This window comes from Neomonachus schauinslandi, chromosome 6 (genome assembly GCF_002201575.2).
Source record: "Neomonachus schauinslandi chromosome 6, ASM220157v2, whole genome shotgun sequence".
NCBI lineage: Eukaryota > Metazoa > Chordata > Mammalia > Carnivora > Phocidae > Neomonachus > Neomonachus schauinslandi.
In genome coordinates this window covers 28,881,146-28,896,885 of record NC_058408.1, presented here as the reverse complement: position 1 = coordinate 28,896,885, position 15,740 = coordinate 28,881,146, and the positions used below count along the sequence as shown (strand labels likewise).

At 37.0% G+C, this 15,740-nt stretch overlaps 1 protein-coding gene across 1 annotated transcript in view; it reads left to right on the top strand.

The window, feature by feature from the left end:
- CAMSAP2 (calmodulin regulated spectrin associated protein family member 2) overlaps positions 1-15,278 on the top strand; it is a 114,608-nt gene extending 99,330 nt beyond the window's left edge. The window contains 11 exon segments of the mRNA XM_021682731.1: positions 1,484-1,563; positions 1,853-1,922; positions 2,318-2,462; positions 2,464-4,521; positions 6,655-6,791; positions 7,252-7,399; positions 7,401-7,473; positions 8,497-8,569; positions 9,302-9,417; positions 11,356-11,474; positions 12,338-15,278. Coding sequence (XP_021538406.1) covers positions 1,484-1,563; positions 1,853-1,922; positions 2,318-2,462; positions 2,464-4,521; positions 6,655-6,791; positions 7,252-7,399; positions 7,401-7,473; positions 8,497-8,569; positions 9,302-9,417; positions 11,356-11,474; positions 12,338-12,643 — 3,325 coding nt within the window. The 3' untranslated portion in view covers positions 12,644-15,278.
- The last annotated feature ends 462 nt before the right edge of the window (positions 15,279-15,740 follow it).

Genomic DNA, 15,740 nt, shown 5'->3' with positions numbered 1-15,740 from the left:
CATTCTCAATTCTGTTCCTTGAAGACACACTGTGTAGCTGTCATTCTAGGATCCTGCTAATCCTCTCATTTCTGCAAGTCCCACGTGGTCCACTGGAGCTCTCCCATTGGAGAATTTTCCAGGAAGGAGTCAAAAGTTTCCACTCTTCCTGAGAATAATGCAGTCACATGTACAAATGTGAATGACCCTAATGAAGTTGTGAGGGGAAAACAAAGGAAGGAGACAGGCAAAGCAAAAAACATTTGTAGCAGCTAATCCACACACTTGACCACTAACCTGCTCAGCAGTTACACTAGATCAGAATTTTCTATGCAGATGTGAAAGTGAGGCAATTCATAGGAATTTAAAACACTTTAGCCATTATCTGGAGAAGAAGAGAGTGAATATATTTTAATTACTAACTTGTGTATCTTCAGGATTCGCCTCCTATCATAGATGTAAGGGAGAGTAGAAACAGGGGCAGTGATGTTAGAGGGAGGGATAACAGAAACAAACATGATAGGGGGCAGGTGAGCATTTCCTGATAGTCCTCTGAGAGAAAATATGTGCAGTTTAGGGGCGAAAGGCACATGGAAGCAGATAAGCATTTGCTTTGGAGACAAGGTTATGCAAGTTTTCCAGGTATTGTTGCCTTTAGAAAAGCTCACTGATTAAGCTTTCATTAAATAGTAAGAACACAATATTGTTGTTTCATTTGCACTTTTTGGTTGACTTGTTCGTGTTCTCAGTTTACAATAGCCAAAAGATAATGTCATTTGAAGGGGGACTACAGAAGTCACTACATAACATCCTGTTCCCCAATTTATGCTCAATTGATTAGGGGTTGGGACGTGTAACTTCTGCACTTGACTATAAGGTAGGCTACACTACAACAGACTTTAAACTTGGAGAAAAATTAAATTTGGGCCACATGTCATGATAATTTGAGAAATAGACTACCTCATCCCCTGAATTAATTTGAATGGGGTCGAATTAAGAAATGGGAAAGCTTCCTATCTTTATAGGCATTGAGGTCTTCAAGGTGCAGCTCAATATATTAATATTAATTTTGATGTAACTGTTAGAGATGTACAGACACAGGTCCGTGAGCAGGGAGGCTGTCAGGATCTTTTACAAGGGTTTATTATACCTGTAGTTTCTAGAGACTTAAATATTTCCAGCTGATGACTTTCATTTAACTTACTCATTTGTTTTTCTATTTGTAAAATGAAAATAATATGCTGTATCTTCTCTCACAAGGCCATTGAGGTGGTTATGAAAATATTTCAGGCTCTTTGACTAAAAGATATAAAATACATAGAGATACATATACTAACAGCCATGTTTGGTTTAAACAATGTGTTTCCTTTTTTTTTTTTTTTTAATTTAGGATGCAGAGTCAGAGGTGATAATGTTGTTTCTAATTTCAGCCATTCTGTGTAAAGTTAATTATATTAAAGAACTAAAACATATTAAAACATTTTTAATTTATTCTACATTGCAGTGGGGAAGGAGCTGCATTTACACACTCTCATCATTTGCCTTCTAGACATTCACGCTCCCAAGCTCATTCTTCAGCTTCAGGTAGTATTTTTGAAAAAACCTAGGTTAACTGGGAAATGATTGAGAATAAATGTAAATAAAAATATCTAGTCTTTTTTTTTTTTTTTGAGAAGTGTTAATATATACACTAAAAGGTTGATTTGTTTCTCTGTGCTTGCTTTTCTTAATAAAATGATCTCTATTTCTCCATATATCCCACCTACTTACTTTTTAGTGCTCTTAATGAATCCTGAAATATTTGAAATCTGTTAAGCTGTAAGTTAAAATTTTTTACATACTTTCAATGACTTTTTCTTTTTCGCATTTGAAGGAGGAATTAGAAGGTCTTCATCTATGTCCTATGTTGATGGTTTCATAGGGACATGGCCCAAAGAGAAAAGGTAAACAAAGGGAATTATTTTTAGTATATTCACATTATCAAATAAATGCTATTTATTGAATCGCTATATTGTACACCTGCAACTAATATAACATGGTCAACTATACTTCAGTAATTAAAAAAAAGAGAGAAAGAAATGCTAATTCTTTCTCTCTGTTTTGTTGATAGCCAACTTGCAATTAGTACCTCACTTTGAAAAGGGCAATGTAGGCAGATGACTGAGAGTTCAAAGGGGCTAAATGTTAAAGGTAGCCCAGTAACCCTACACTTACCTTGAGCACAATAGGATTATGAGAAATGGGAAAAGAAAGGAAGTATAATTTTAAATAATTGTTAAAGGGTACCAAATCATTTCTGGGTGTGTTTAAGGATTTTTTTTCTTTAAATGTTTTGTAGATCATCAGTGCATGGAGTTTCATTTGATATTTCTTTTGATAAAGAAAATACTGTACACAGATCCACTCCAAACCGAGGAATCACTCGTTCTATTAGTAATGAAGGACTTACTCTGAACAATAATCGTGTATCTAAAAATATTAGGAAAAAACTTGTCCTTTAAGCCAGTAAATGGAGAAGAGGAAGCAGAAAGCATTGAAGAAGAACTTAATACAGACCCTCACAGTGGCCTCAAATCTTACACGCCCCTGAATACAAATGAACTAAATTCCAATGAGAATATTCATTATAAGCTTCCAAATGGAGCTTTACAAAATAGAGTACATCTAGATGAGTTTGGCAATCAGATCGAGACACCAAGCATTGAAGAAGCATTACAAATAATTCATGATACTGAAAAATCTCCCCATACATCTCAGCCAGACCACATTGCTAATGGCTTCTTTCTTCATAACCAGGAAATGAGTATCCTAAATTCAAACATCAAGCTAAATCAGTCTAGTCCTGATAACATAACTGATACAAAAGGTGCCTTGAGTCCCATAACTGATAATACTGAAGTAGACACTGGAATTCATGTTCCTTCAGAAGATATCCCTGAAACCATGGATGAAGATTCTTCTTTGAGAGATTATACTGTAAGCTTAGACTCTGACATGGACGACGCATCTAAATTTCTTCAGGATTATGATATTCGAACCAGCAACCCCAGAGAAGCTTTGAGTCCTTGTCCAAGTACTGTAAGTACCAAGTCTCAACCAGGTAGCAGTGCTTCTTCTAGTTCCGGAGTTAAAATGACCAGCTTTGCTGAACAGAAATTCAGGAAACTGAATCATACTGATGGGAAAAGTAGCGGGAGCAGTTCTCAGAAAACTACGCCAGAAGGCTCTGAACTTAATATTCCGCACGTGGTTGCTTGGGGACAAATTCCAGAAGAAACAGGCCTTCCACAAGGCCGGGACACTACCCAGCTGTTGGCCTCTGAAATGGTGCATCTTAGGATGAAACTGGAAGAAAAAAGGCGTGCTATAGAAGCCCAGAAGAAGAAGATGGAGGCTGCTTTCACTAAGCAGAGGCAGAAGATGGGAAGGACGGCATTTCTCACTGTGGTGAAAAAGAGAGGGGATGGCATTTCCCCTCTTCGAGAGGAAGCAGCCGGTGCAGAAGATGAGAAAGTGTATACCGATCGAGCAAAAGAAAAGGATTCACAAAAGGCTAATGGACAGAGGAGTAAGTCTCTGGCGGATCTGAAGGAAAGCATGGAGAATCCTCAAGCCAAATGGCTGAAGTCTCCAACCACACCCATTGATCCAGAGAAGCAGTGGAACCTGGCAAGCCCCTCGGAGGAGACTTTAAATGAGGGAGAGATCTTAGAATATACAAAGTCCATTGAAAAGTTAAATTCATCTCTCCATTTTCTACAACAAGAAATGCAGCGCTTGTCACTTCAGCAGGAGATGTTAATGCAGATGAGGGAGCAGCAGTCCTGGGTGATTTCACCTCCTCAGCCCTCTCCACAAAAACAAATCCGAGATTTTAAACCTTCCAGGCAGGCAGGCCTGTCGTCAGCCATTGCACCCTTCTCGTCAGATGCTCCCCGTCCTACCCATCCATCCCCACAGTCTTCCAATAGGAAGAGCACATCTTTTTCTGTTAAAAATCAAAGGACTCCTAGGCCAAATGAATTAAAAATAACACCTTTGAATCGAACGCTGACGCCCCCTAGGTCTGTGGATAGTCTTCCTCGGTTACGGAGGTTTTCACCAAGTCAGGTTCCTATTCAGACTAGGTCATTTGTATGTTTTGGGGATGATGGAGAGCCTCAGTTAAAGGAATCCAAACCTAAGGAAGAAGTTAAAAAGGAAGAACTGGAATCCAAAGGGCCCGCGGGACAGCATGTACATAACCCAGAAGAAAAGGAGATCAGGCCTCTTGAGTCAACAGTTTCTGAAGTCCTGTCCCAGCCTATCACAGAGACCATCCGACTGACGCCAAATGAGGACCAGCTGAACCAGCCTGCAGAGCCTCCTCCTAAACCTGTTTTCCCACCTGCTGCTCCTAAAAATGTTAACCTGATTGAAGTTTCCCTCTCAGATCTGAAACCTCCTGAAAAGGCTGATGTATCTGTTGAAAAATATGATGGAGAAAGTGATAAAGAACAATTTGATGATGACCAGAAAGTATGCTGTGGATTCTTTTTTAAGGTAATACTAATCTTCATCGTTTTGGGCATCATCATTAGATGGGTTTGGTTTTAGTTGATGTGCTTACATCTTTTAAAAGTAGTCCCTTTTGTTACAAGCCTGCCACTAACCCTGAAATATATTTTGGGGCTCCCCTTGGTGGACTGTAGTAACATCCAAGCACACTGAACAGTCTTCCTTTCACCAAGGTCATGGTACATGTTTAGATATGCTGTTTTTGCTCCTCTGCCTCTCTTGCTTGCTTTTACAAAAGCCTTTTAAAAAAATGTTAAGCTATTTGGATCTCTTCCAAGAGTTGTCAGTTTGTAAAAAGCACATAATTTGGCATTGCATGTAAGAATATTTTAGTTTTTTTAAAATTTTCTTTCCTTTTATGTTTTGTTTCTTAAAAAATTTTTTAAGGGATGCCTGGGTAGCTCAGTTGGTTAAGTGTCTGCCTTTGGCTCAGGTCATGATTCCAGGGGCCTGGGATCGAGTCCTGCATCACAGGGACCCTCCTCCTCCCTCTGCCTGCCACTCCCCCTGCTTGTGCTTGCTCTCTGACAAATAAATACAAATAAAAATCTTAAAAATCTTTTTAAAAAATTGACCAGACATAATCTTGCAAGGTGAAACATTTAAAAGTAACATATATAGTTTGAACAGAAATAGCTCCTTTTAAAAGCATTGGATAAAGGTCTAGCATATGACTCCTAATCTCAGTATTGATATTGTATACAACGTACTGTAGCCAGCCAACACAAATATTGAACAATATCACCTTTTGATGGTCAAGATCTTAAAATTTATCATAGGTATTAGAAAAACAAGAGCTTAGTATTTTTAAATTTTTCTAATTACCCATTTTCTTCATCTTTGTTTTCCTGTATTTTCCAAATTACCTATAGGAAAGAATATTTTTTTAATAATCAGAAACATGTGGATGTCTTACTCTTGTTTCTTTTTTTAATTAAGGAACTAAAGATCATCTCTGATCCTGTCTAGCTCCACAATTTGGAATACAGAGGAAAAAAACACTCAACAGCATCAGTTTATAATTTAAGATTTTAAATTAAAACAGCAGTCCTACTGGAATAAGAACCTAAGAATACTGAAGTGATTACAATCGCTAGTTTTACTTTTGCTCATTTAATATTGGAAATTTGTAACTTATTTTAAAGTTGTTCTCAGGGTGATTGCCCTTTAGCCCCTTTTAAAGTTTAGAAATTTGAACGTGAGTCATGTTTAGTCTCTTAGCCGTGTAAAATGACTAATTTTTAATAAAATGCTATTGTAGACATGAGTAGATACAGTTTACTAATTTTAGAGACCCTGGCTACCTCTGTTCCTTGCAGAGAAAGGAAAACGGAAGGGAGAGAATCCTTCAGGGTGAAACAGGCAGTATATCTGTACCTTCATGTCCATTCTGTCATGTGGCAGTGGTTTCATTTATGTGATATAACCATATAGCTAATTTTTGGGTACTTTTACTTGAGTTTTCTTTATTGAGCATGTATTTTAAATACAATTTTTAATGCAATTTTTAAAAAGATTTTATTTTTAAGTAATCTCCACACCTAACGTGGGGCTCAAACTCATGACGCTAAGATCAAGAGTCGTGTGCTCTTCCGATTGAGCCATCCAGGTGCCCTAGTTTGAATGCAATTTTTAAAATTGAGGGAAAACTCCCTGCTTTTAAGTTATTTATTAGGGTTTAAAAAAAAACCTCCGCCCCCTTTTTTTTTTTTCCTCGTTACGGTTGTTCTTTGCAAACTTTCTAGGTTTTGTAAACATGTTATTAAGTAAGTTTAAGTGTCCTTTGGTAGTTGATAGAACTGTTACCACTTTAATTCACCTTTTTTAAAAAAAATATTTGAGAGAGAGAGCGCACAGGGGGGGGGGGGAGGGTCAGAGGGAGAAGCAGACTCCCCACTGAGTGACCTGAGCTGAAGGCAGACACTTACCCGACTGAGCCACCCAGGCGCCCCTGATTCACTTCTTCCTTCATAATTTCTGGAACATGTCCACATATGGTGGGATTGGAATAAGGATGACTAGATAGTTTGAATTTTCAGTTATAAATGTGACCACAATTGAAAATGAGAATATTGGTGCACACAACATTACACGTTTTTCAATGAAATCCATGCTTAGGATGACCAAAAAGCAGAAAATGATATGGCAATGAAACGGGCAGCTTTGCTGGAGAAACGACTGCGGAGGGAGAAGGAGACTCAGCTTCGGAAACAGCAGCTGGAAGCAGAGATGGAGCATAAGAAAGAGGAAACGAGGTAAAGGCTAGGGCCGTGCCGGCCCTGGATCTGAGTGCTGAGGGTATGCAGCTGGGCTGTGCTTTCTCAGGGATACTTAACAGCTTGTTCAGACGTTTGCAGCGTATGGAGACAACTGAATTAATGCTGATTTCTGGTGCTCTTTACAAGTTAATTTATTTTCCCAAAGTATTGGTCGCTTGTACATTTTTATCCTAAGTTTGAGGCATTTCAAAGTAATGTTCTCCAGAAATATTAATTTAAAAAAACTTCACTGGTTTTTACACACATATTTTTTAAAAGCAGTCATTTACTAATGGTATGTTTATGTATATTTTAATGATCTAAATTATCTCAAGCGTATTTTAAACAAACCATTTTTTCCCAAGGTGCTGAAATGTAATAATTCTCCCTTCTCGCATCAAAGCCATACTCCCTCTTTAGTGTGCAGAATAAGAAATTCAACCATTTGGTTTCTTAGGCGTAAAACTGAGGAAGAGCGTCAGAAGAAGGAAGATGAGAAAGCGCGCAGAGAATTTATCAGACAGGAGTATATGAGGCGAAAACAACTGAAACTAATGGAAGACATGGATACAGTAATTAAACCCCGTCCTCAAATAGCAAAACAAAAAAAAACAGCGCCCAAAATCTATTCACAGAGATCATATCGAGTCTCCCAAAACACCAATAAAAGGTCCTCCAGGTAACACAGCTTATTATGAAGAGTCTGTTCATAAAAAAACACCAGCCTGGTTTGTCATACTAACTCGACTGTGCTTTGGTATGCTAAATTGGATACACAATTTGAGATGATGCATGCTCCTAATTTGTAAAACCAAAATGAGCAAATGTTTTTTATGACTTAAGTGTGTTATGTGTGCATGCATATATTCAGTAGAGCCAGTGAGAGTGCTAAAGCATCCAGTATAAATACTAACCTATCAGGGAACTCTGCCCTCAGATATAATCTCTCTGAATTGTTAATACCATTTCCATACTTGTCCATTTAAGGATAAACATTGTATGCACGGAAATACATAAACACATTGGTATAATAAGGAATATAAAAGCAAGAGTTCATGAGTCCTTCCTTTAAGACAGAAATGGTCAAATGTCCAAATCTATAATTTTTGGAGTTGAGAGAACGTATCCTAAAATTCAGCACACATACTCTTTTTAAAAAAATATATATTTTATTAAAACTAAACCCCATGGAAAACTTTAGAGAATTCCCATAGTTACTTTAAAACTGAGGAAAAATAATATAACATTGACTGTTTAAAGAGAACTCTGCCTTTTCTAGCCAACAGAATTTTTTGATACCTAGTACTGGCTAAAATTAGTAAATTAATTTCCCACATAGGAATTAAATATTCCTAAATATATTTTATTCTTTTTGTTAATTTCTTTTGTTAACTTTTTTCTTACAGTTACAATATCAGTGTCTCATATTAACCACTTTCCTTTTGGAATAAATCCTAACAGCAATTAGTTTTATCATTATTTCTTAAAAGTAGGTACACTGCTAATTTTAAATAAATTGTGCATATATGCATGCAAGCATACTAGTGTGTTTAGAGTAAAAGTAAAAAAAAAAAGAAGAAACTACAGAAGCTCAGTTTTCATATGCTGGTGTTATCTAATGAACAGACTCTTTTCTAGTTGCTCCTTTTAAATTTCTAATTTTGTTTTTATTCAGGATCACGAATTTATCGTGTTTTTTCAGTCTCTAGCCTTTCTTTGGCATCACTGAACACAGGTGATAACGAGAGTGTGCATTCAGGCAAGAGGACACCAAGGTAAATCCATAATGTGAACATTTTTCACAGAAAAGAATGTTTCCAGCAATTATGTTGTATTTTATAATGAATGAATAACAAATTTTTATAGTTTTGCTGACTGGGACTGTTTGTGTTTCTGTTAAAATAAGTTTACGTATAAAGAGGCTATTCATATTTGACTGTTCTTTATCTTTTATGATTATTGACATTGATACTTTTTATAAACTATAAAACATTAACAGTAATTGCTGACATGGTTGTGGTAAAATCATAATGTGCAGAAATAGCACATCATCTATGTAAGTGCCAGCCTCTCTACTTCCCCCCGCCCCCCAGAATAATTCCAAAGTAGGCTGCCTAACTTGGGAAAAATCCCTTTTGTACTGTCTCTCTCGGATGTAGATTAGAAACTGAAGTTCTATTTCATTATGTCACACTCTAATACCCATATAGAAAGAGAATGTGTGTAGTGACAGGCATGAGTTCTGAGCTGTGATCTTTGTATCACCATCCTGTTGTAGTAATTGCCAGTTTTCCCGTGGGAAAACACTGATCCTCTCAGTGAGCAGGTACGTCCGGAGTGCCCGTTGTGTCCAGGCACTTGGATGTATAGCTGGAATAAGGCAGCTACACCAGCTTTTGATTTTTAAGCTTCTAGGTTGATTTTGGTTGGTACTTTCACATATATCCCTTCTGACCCCCAAATAGTCTTCTGTTTGAGACATAAAAAATGTTTTATTTAACACTTAGATCCGAGTCTGTAGAAGGCTTCTTGTCTCCAAGTCGTTGCGGCAGTCGAAACGGGGAGAAGGACTGGGAAAATGCATCAACAACTTCTTCAGTGGCTTCTGGAACAGAATACACAGGTCAGGGTCTGTATTTTTGGGGAGACATTTTAATTTAACACAGTCATGAGAACAAATACAGGCTATCCTAATGAAAGTTTCATGGGCTCTTCTCTTGGTCTAGACATGGGGGAGTCTGATCAAGAACACAGAGTGCAGATGATCCCTTTCAGGGAGGTCAGTTTCTGTGATACGGTTGCACTTAGGGAGGCAGTGACTTGCCCCAGATGAATTGAGATCAGTTTCTAAACAAAATTGGCAGTACCACTTACACCTCATCCCTCTACTTCTTTTTTTAAGATGCTGACCATATCTGTGTTCTGGTTTGGGTCTAAAGAAGTTTTAGAGAGGTTCTATCAGCAATACATAGGTTCTGAGTACTGAGAAAAGGCTAGAATCCACAAAGGCCTCTCTAACATTGGGATTTCAGGTATCTAGAGTTGTGCATCTTTAAAATGTATTAAGCTGGGATGGGGGCACCTAGCGGGCTCTGTCTCTTGATCTAGGGGTTGTGAGTTTGACCCCCATGTTGGGCATAGAGCCTACTAAAAACAACAACAACAAAGTATGAAGGGGCTCTAAAAGATAAGAATGCATTGGATCCAGGAAGGCATCCAGCCTCACATCTGATCCTCTTCCAGCCTTTATTTGGGTAGGCATTACTGAAACAAAAGCAAATTGAACAGAATGTAAGACACTTGAAAAGAAATGAAGCAGGAGAGAAAATGAGAAGAAACGTGAGCAGCCATTGGGATCTAAAGTGGAAAGGCATAGGAGAATGTGCAGGGGGAGAGCAGGGGGCAGTGGAGACTGCCTCAGTCCACATGTGACCCACTAGAAATGGAAGCCCCATGAAGGCCTAAGGAGGTTAGCACTTGCTGACTTCCCATGTGCACTTCACTCCTGTAGCCGGTGGGACAGCCTTTAATGCCAGATGGTATATCCTTGTTTTTCCCTCTGCTTCTCTATGTAAGTTCACTTAACAAGCATATTTGCCAGGCACTGTTTCAAACCTAGAGCTACACAGTGGCAGCGGTGTGCTGGACTAGCTCCTACCATAGGGCTCTTGAAACTGTTCAACTTTCAGGAATTACGCCAGCTGCAGAACCATTGGTAGCTTGATAGTAGCCAGGTAGGAGTGATTTATATCACAGAAAGACATAAATGCTGCCAATCAGGGCTGGTTTCTCAGCTCACTACGAAGGGTAAGGACAGTCCTTGCCTTCCGGGACAGAGGTGAGTCAGTATGAAGTAGGGAGTCTGTACTCTACTACCCTTCCTAGTAGGAATCTTCCAGGAAAATGGCAGAAGGTACTTCCGTTGCTTTGCAGACCGAGGAGTAGAATTGGTTAAAGAAAACAAATGCTTATGGGGCGCCTGGGTGGCTCCGATGGTTAAGCGTCTGCCTTCTGCTCAGGTCATGATCCCGGGGTCCTGGGATCGAGCCCTGCGTCGGGCTCCCTGCTCAGTGGGGAGCCTGCTTCTCCCTCTGCCTCTGCCTGCCGCTCCCCCTGCTTGTGCTCTCTGTCAAATGAATAAATAAAATCTTTATTAAAAAAAAAAGAACAAATGCTTAAAAAACTCAGGTATGTGGATGAAGAAAAAGATGAAGCTTTTTCTTGTCTTTTTAAAATCTATAATTACTCATGGGCCCATTCTGCTTTAAATTCACCAGTAACCTTAGCAGACTTGAGAAAGAAGGTGAAGCAGTGTGGCAATTACGACCTGTCTGATTTCTAGCGCTACTGTCTCAGAGCAGCCTTGGCAAGGTCCTTAAGATGTCTCCCTGTGTGGATAAAACAATGTTCCGATTGGGGTACAGCCACTCAGATGCCTTTAGGCACAGATTTTGATTTTTTGTTAGTGTTTCCTCAATATAGGAACAATTACATCATTTAAACAGTAGTATTTCTGACTTAGGAATGGTATTTTTATTTTGCTGCTAAATTGTTATCACAGGACCAAAGCTCTACAAAGAACCCAGTGCAAAATCCAATAAACACATAATACAAAATGCTTTAGCTCATTGCTGTTTGGCTGGAAAAGTAAATGAAGGTCAGAAGAAAAAAATACTGGAGGTAAGTATGTTTGCATGAAAATTAAATTTGGCAGTATTCTAAAATTGTGGGAGTCTTCTCTGCTACCAGTTCAAGAGAAAATACCCTTCATCTCCTCTTAGGATTTCAACAGTATATAAAAGATCTGTAGCTATGTTTTAACTTTAGATTGAGTTAGTTCACTTTCAAATGGGGTTTTAGAAGACTGACTTAATTAAGACTAGGATAGACTTAGGGCGCCTGGGTGGCTCAGTTGGTTAAGCGACTGCTTTCGGCTCAGGTCATGATCCTGGAGTCCCTGGATCGAGTCCCGCATCGGGCTCCCTGCTCGGCAGGGAGCCTGCTTCTTCCTCTGACCCTCCCCCCTCTCATGTGCTCTCTCTCTCTCATTCTCTCTGTCTCAAATAAATAAATAAAATCTTTAAAAAAAAAAAAAAAAAAAAAGACTAGGATAGACTTAGATAATAATATAAAATTATAAGTTCTTTTCTTGCCCAGAGCTACTTGTTCATGTTTCATAAATGTAAGTAACGTAATTTTCCTTTTTTAAAAGGAGGCTGTATTGCAAAGTTGATAATCAGTGCCTGGTTTGTTAATGTTGCTTGACTAAGATTTAGCAGATATTTCATATCTTCCTGCACGATAATAATATCCACACAGAGCCAACAGAACCTCAGAAGTGAAGTGTTCACATACATTGTTAATTATAGTGTATTTTGCTTTTATAATATACATTTTTAGTTCTTCAGAATTTATATTTTAAATCATGTCATAATATTTGACCAAGATAGGGGTAAAACAATTATATAAATTTTATACAGTGAAATGTTTAAGAGTTTTTATTGTTTTGTTTTTTGTTTTTTGTTTTCTGTTTTATTCTGAAGGAAATGGAGAAGTCAGATGCCAACAACTTCTTAATCTTGTTCCGGGATTCAGGCTGCCAGTTCAGGTCTTTGTATACTTACTGCCCAGAAACTGAAGAAATTAATAAACTGACTGGGATAGGCCCTAAATCTATCACTAAAAAAATGATTGAGGGACTTTACAAATATAATTCTGACAGGAAACAGTTTAGCCACATACCTGCTAAAACTTTATCTGCCAGTGTTGATGCGATTACCATTCATAGTCATTTATGGCAGACCAAGAGACCAGTAACACCCAAAAAACTTCTACCCACTAAAGCATAGGAGTTGGGAAATACTTGCTTCAGAACATTCATGGTAAATTTGCACTTCATCTTTCCTGCCTATAGAAAATCTTTCTGATTGCCAACAAAACTTTTATTAATTGAAACTGAACATTAAGCTCTGTTGTCATGAACAACTGGAATGTAAGCCACAGTATTTTGGAGTGCAGAAGATTCTCACATAGGTGGTAAGTCCAAGTGATGAAGGAAATGTTCTGATTCACAAATGGAGATTTGTATCATCGGGTTCACCTGCTTGATAGTAGACACACTGAAGCACTGAATTCTCATGGACACTAGTTGGACTTATGGTTGAAATATGGCTAAGATTACAAATTATGTGTTTTATTTGTTGTTTTTTTTTTTTTTTTAACTTTTTAATGTACGTTCTTGTCTTCAGATGGTTTATTTTTCTGTTTTTCTCTCCTGGGGGTTTAATCTAAGATACCTTTGTATTTTGTTTCATGTGGAGATCATGAGCGTAGGAAATATGCCTTCAGAGGTAACTCGCACCTTTCTTATGATGCTAAGACAAACACTAGTGTTTAGTTTTACAATAACCCTCATGTTTTAATGGTGTTAGAGCATTTGCAAGAATTATTCTAAGTATTTACAATTCTGTATTTATTATTCACTCAAGTATTAACATTTCTCTATTAAATAAGAGGAGGTATTGTAAAGAGCTGCTAGTAGGTTCGCTTTAAACCACATGAGCTTAACCAAGAATATGTTCTAAGAAGTTGCTGATTAAATCAGTGCTGTTTTTACACCACTTCTGGCCAACTCAGAGTAATTTAGATTGTTCTTTTAACAAAAAAGGATTTCTATCTCTTTTAAAGTAAGTCACTTTATAAGCTGGCAGAAGTGAAGGACACTTTGAGAGTAGTCTTTCAATCTGAAGATGTAAGACTTCCTGCCACAAGTTCTCAAGAGGTCCTTACATTATATTTATAACTGATACAAAAATTATATTTAGAATTTTTAAACATGCACAAAGGGCTACATTTTAATTTTAAAATAGCTTCACATTTTACTTATATTGAGTTTTTCTTTTTTTATCCTTTTCAAGTGGAACAGCTTAAAGTACACACTTGAAATCTTCTCTACATGATCTTTGTTCCTTTAACAATGTATCAGAGGGTTAGTTGGGGAAAAACTTCATTCTCAGGAAAAGACTTGAATGATTATGTGACCCTGTTATGTTTCAGTGTTGTGACAACTGTGTACACGTAGAGGGGAGAGACAGTATTGTATCATAAATGAGATGCAGGGTTGGTTTTCTTTCGTGGGAAGTAGAGACTAAAACATATACATTTCTCTAATTGAGTTGTTTAGAGAAATAACTAATATCATATGATGTATTTACTTATTTTAAAAGAGAATAGGAATGAGATGTCCCTGAACTGTACTTTTCTATTATTATAAGGCCTTTAGGCATCAGTGCATCTGGGTTATCAACATTTTCTCAAATGCTGTCAATATTTTACTGTAATTTATGTTCTTATATTTATGTATATTTGTTAAAACTGTAAAAAAAAATTTCACAGATTTTTTTCCAATACCTGTGCAAGATATATGTGTAGCTCAAAACTATTTGTGATCTACTGTTTGCATGTAAGAGACCAGGATATGTAACTCTTATATTTTAAGTGTATACATATTGTGTATATAATATATGAATATTAAGAATGGGGACTTGCACATTTTACCTTTCAGACAACAGTTTCTATCACAGAAGGAAATGATTGCCAGATACATGTTTAGATTAAGCCTAGTTTAAAAAAATAGTAAATCTAATCGAAATACGGTAAATAATAGTCAAAGGGAGAATTAATAAGCACTTTACATTACTAAATTTGTTCTTTTCAATCAAATTTCCCTTACCAAATCAATCTTCTTTGTGATATTACTTGGCCATTAAATTTTTTAAAATTGGCTGCAAGACAATGGAGGAACTATATAAAGCTAAGTAGGACCACCCTTTCTTCTTAAATTTGTGTGTGTCCAACAATGAATGTCCGTAATGTCTAAAGGTAGAACGTGAACATTGCCACAGAAGTTCATTGCTCTCAGAATAATATTTTACTTTATTAATACAGAAGGAATATGGATATATTTCTTTAAGTCTGCAGATCTTTTTTTATTATGGTGCAGCTTTTTAAAAAATTATGTTTTAAAAATTATACAAGTGAAAATTATGGCATTTCATAAAGTCTGGAGATTTCCATCAACCTTATTGAAACACACTGGTGCTTTCATTGTTAGAGGTCAAATTATGATGATGATGATTCAGTTTAAGTTTGCCAAACACTTGTCAGGGTTTCCAGTGTAGCCTGTCAAATTCTGTTTGACGTAGCTTTGGAAAGCTTTCAATTCCTCTTGACTTTTGAATTTTGTTTTAGAATGACTGTTTCAGTTTTTATTTGGCTGTTTAAAGCCAAGTTCAGCTTTTTAATTAAGGTTTCATGGACACTGTTGGGCAATGTACAGTGTATGGTGTGCTTACCTGTCCACTCTAGAGCATTGCTTACAGGTTTTTTTAAGATGCTGTGCTGTAAAATACTGTCATATTTGCTATTTCCTGGTACAGTGTAGTTTTTCCCCTTTTCATTTGAATAAAAGCATGGCACCAAATGCCTCCTTTTCTGTTTCTTGAATAAAGTGTTTTTTCCCCTAATATTTGAACTTGGGTGAACTCATCATACAGTTTTCCTACCTCTTAACCTATGTTTAAATGTAACAATTTGGCAACTTTTGATAATATTGGACATTGTCTGAATATTGACTTAAGGCAATGTTAAAAAGTCTGTAACTTTCTGTGCTTAGCTCAGGCCATCTAAGTAGTGGTGTATAAATGTTTATACTCATGATACATCTTTCTGTCATGTGAAATCGCTTTCTTTTGGTGAAGGATTAAAATGTGCCAGAATCAACACTTTATACCTTTGAAACTGAATGGCTAATGAACTCACTGATCTATAGTAGCCAAAACAGTTTTTGATTTACTCTAAGTTTCACTTTGATTTTGCAGATTATATTCATTCAGTCCAGAGCAACTAAGAAAAAAAAGATCTAATAACAAAACAACAAAATCTTCA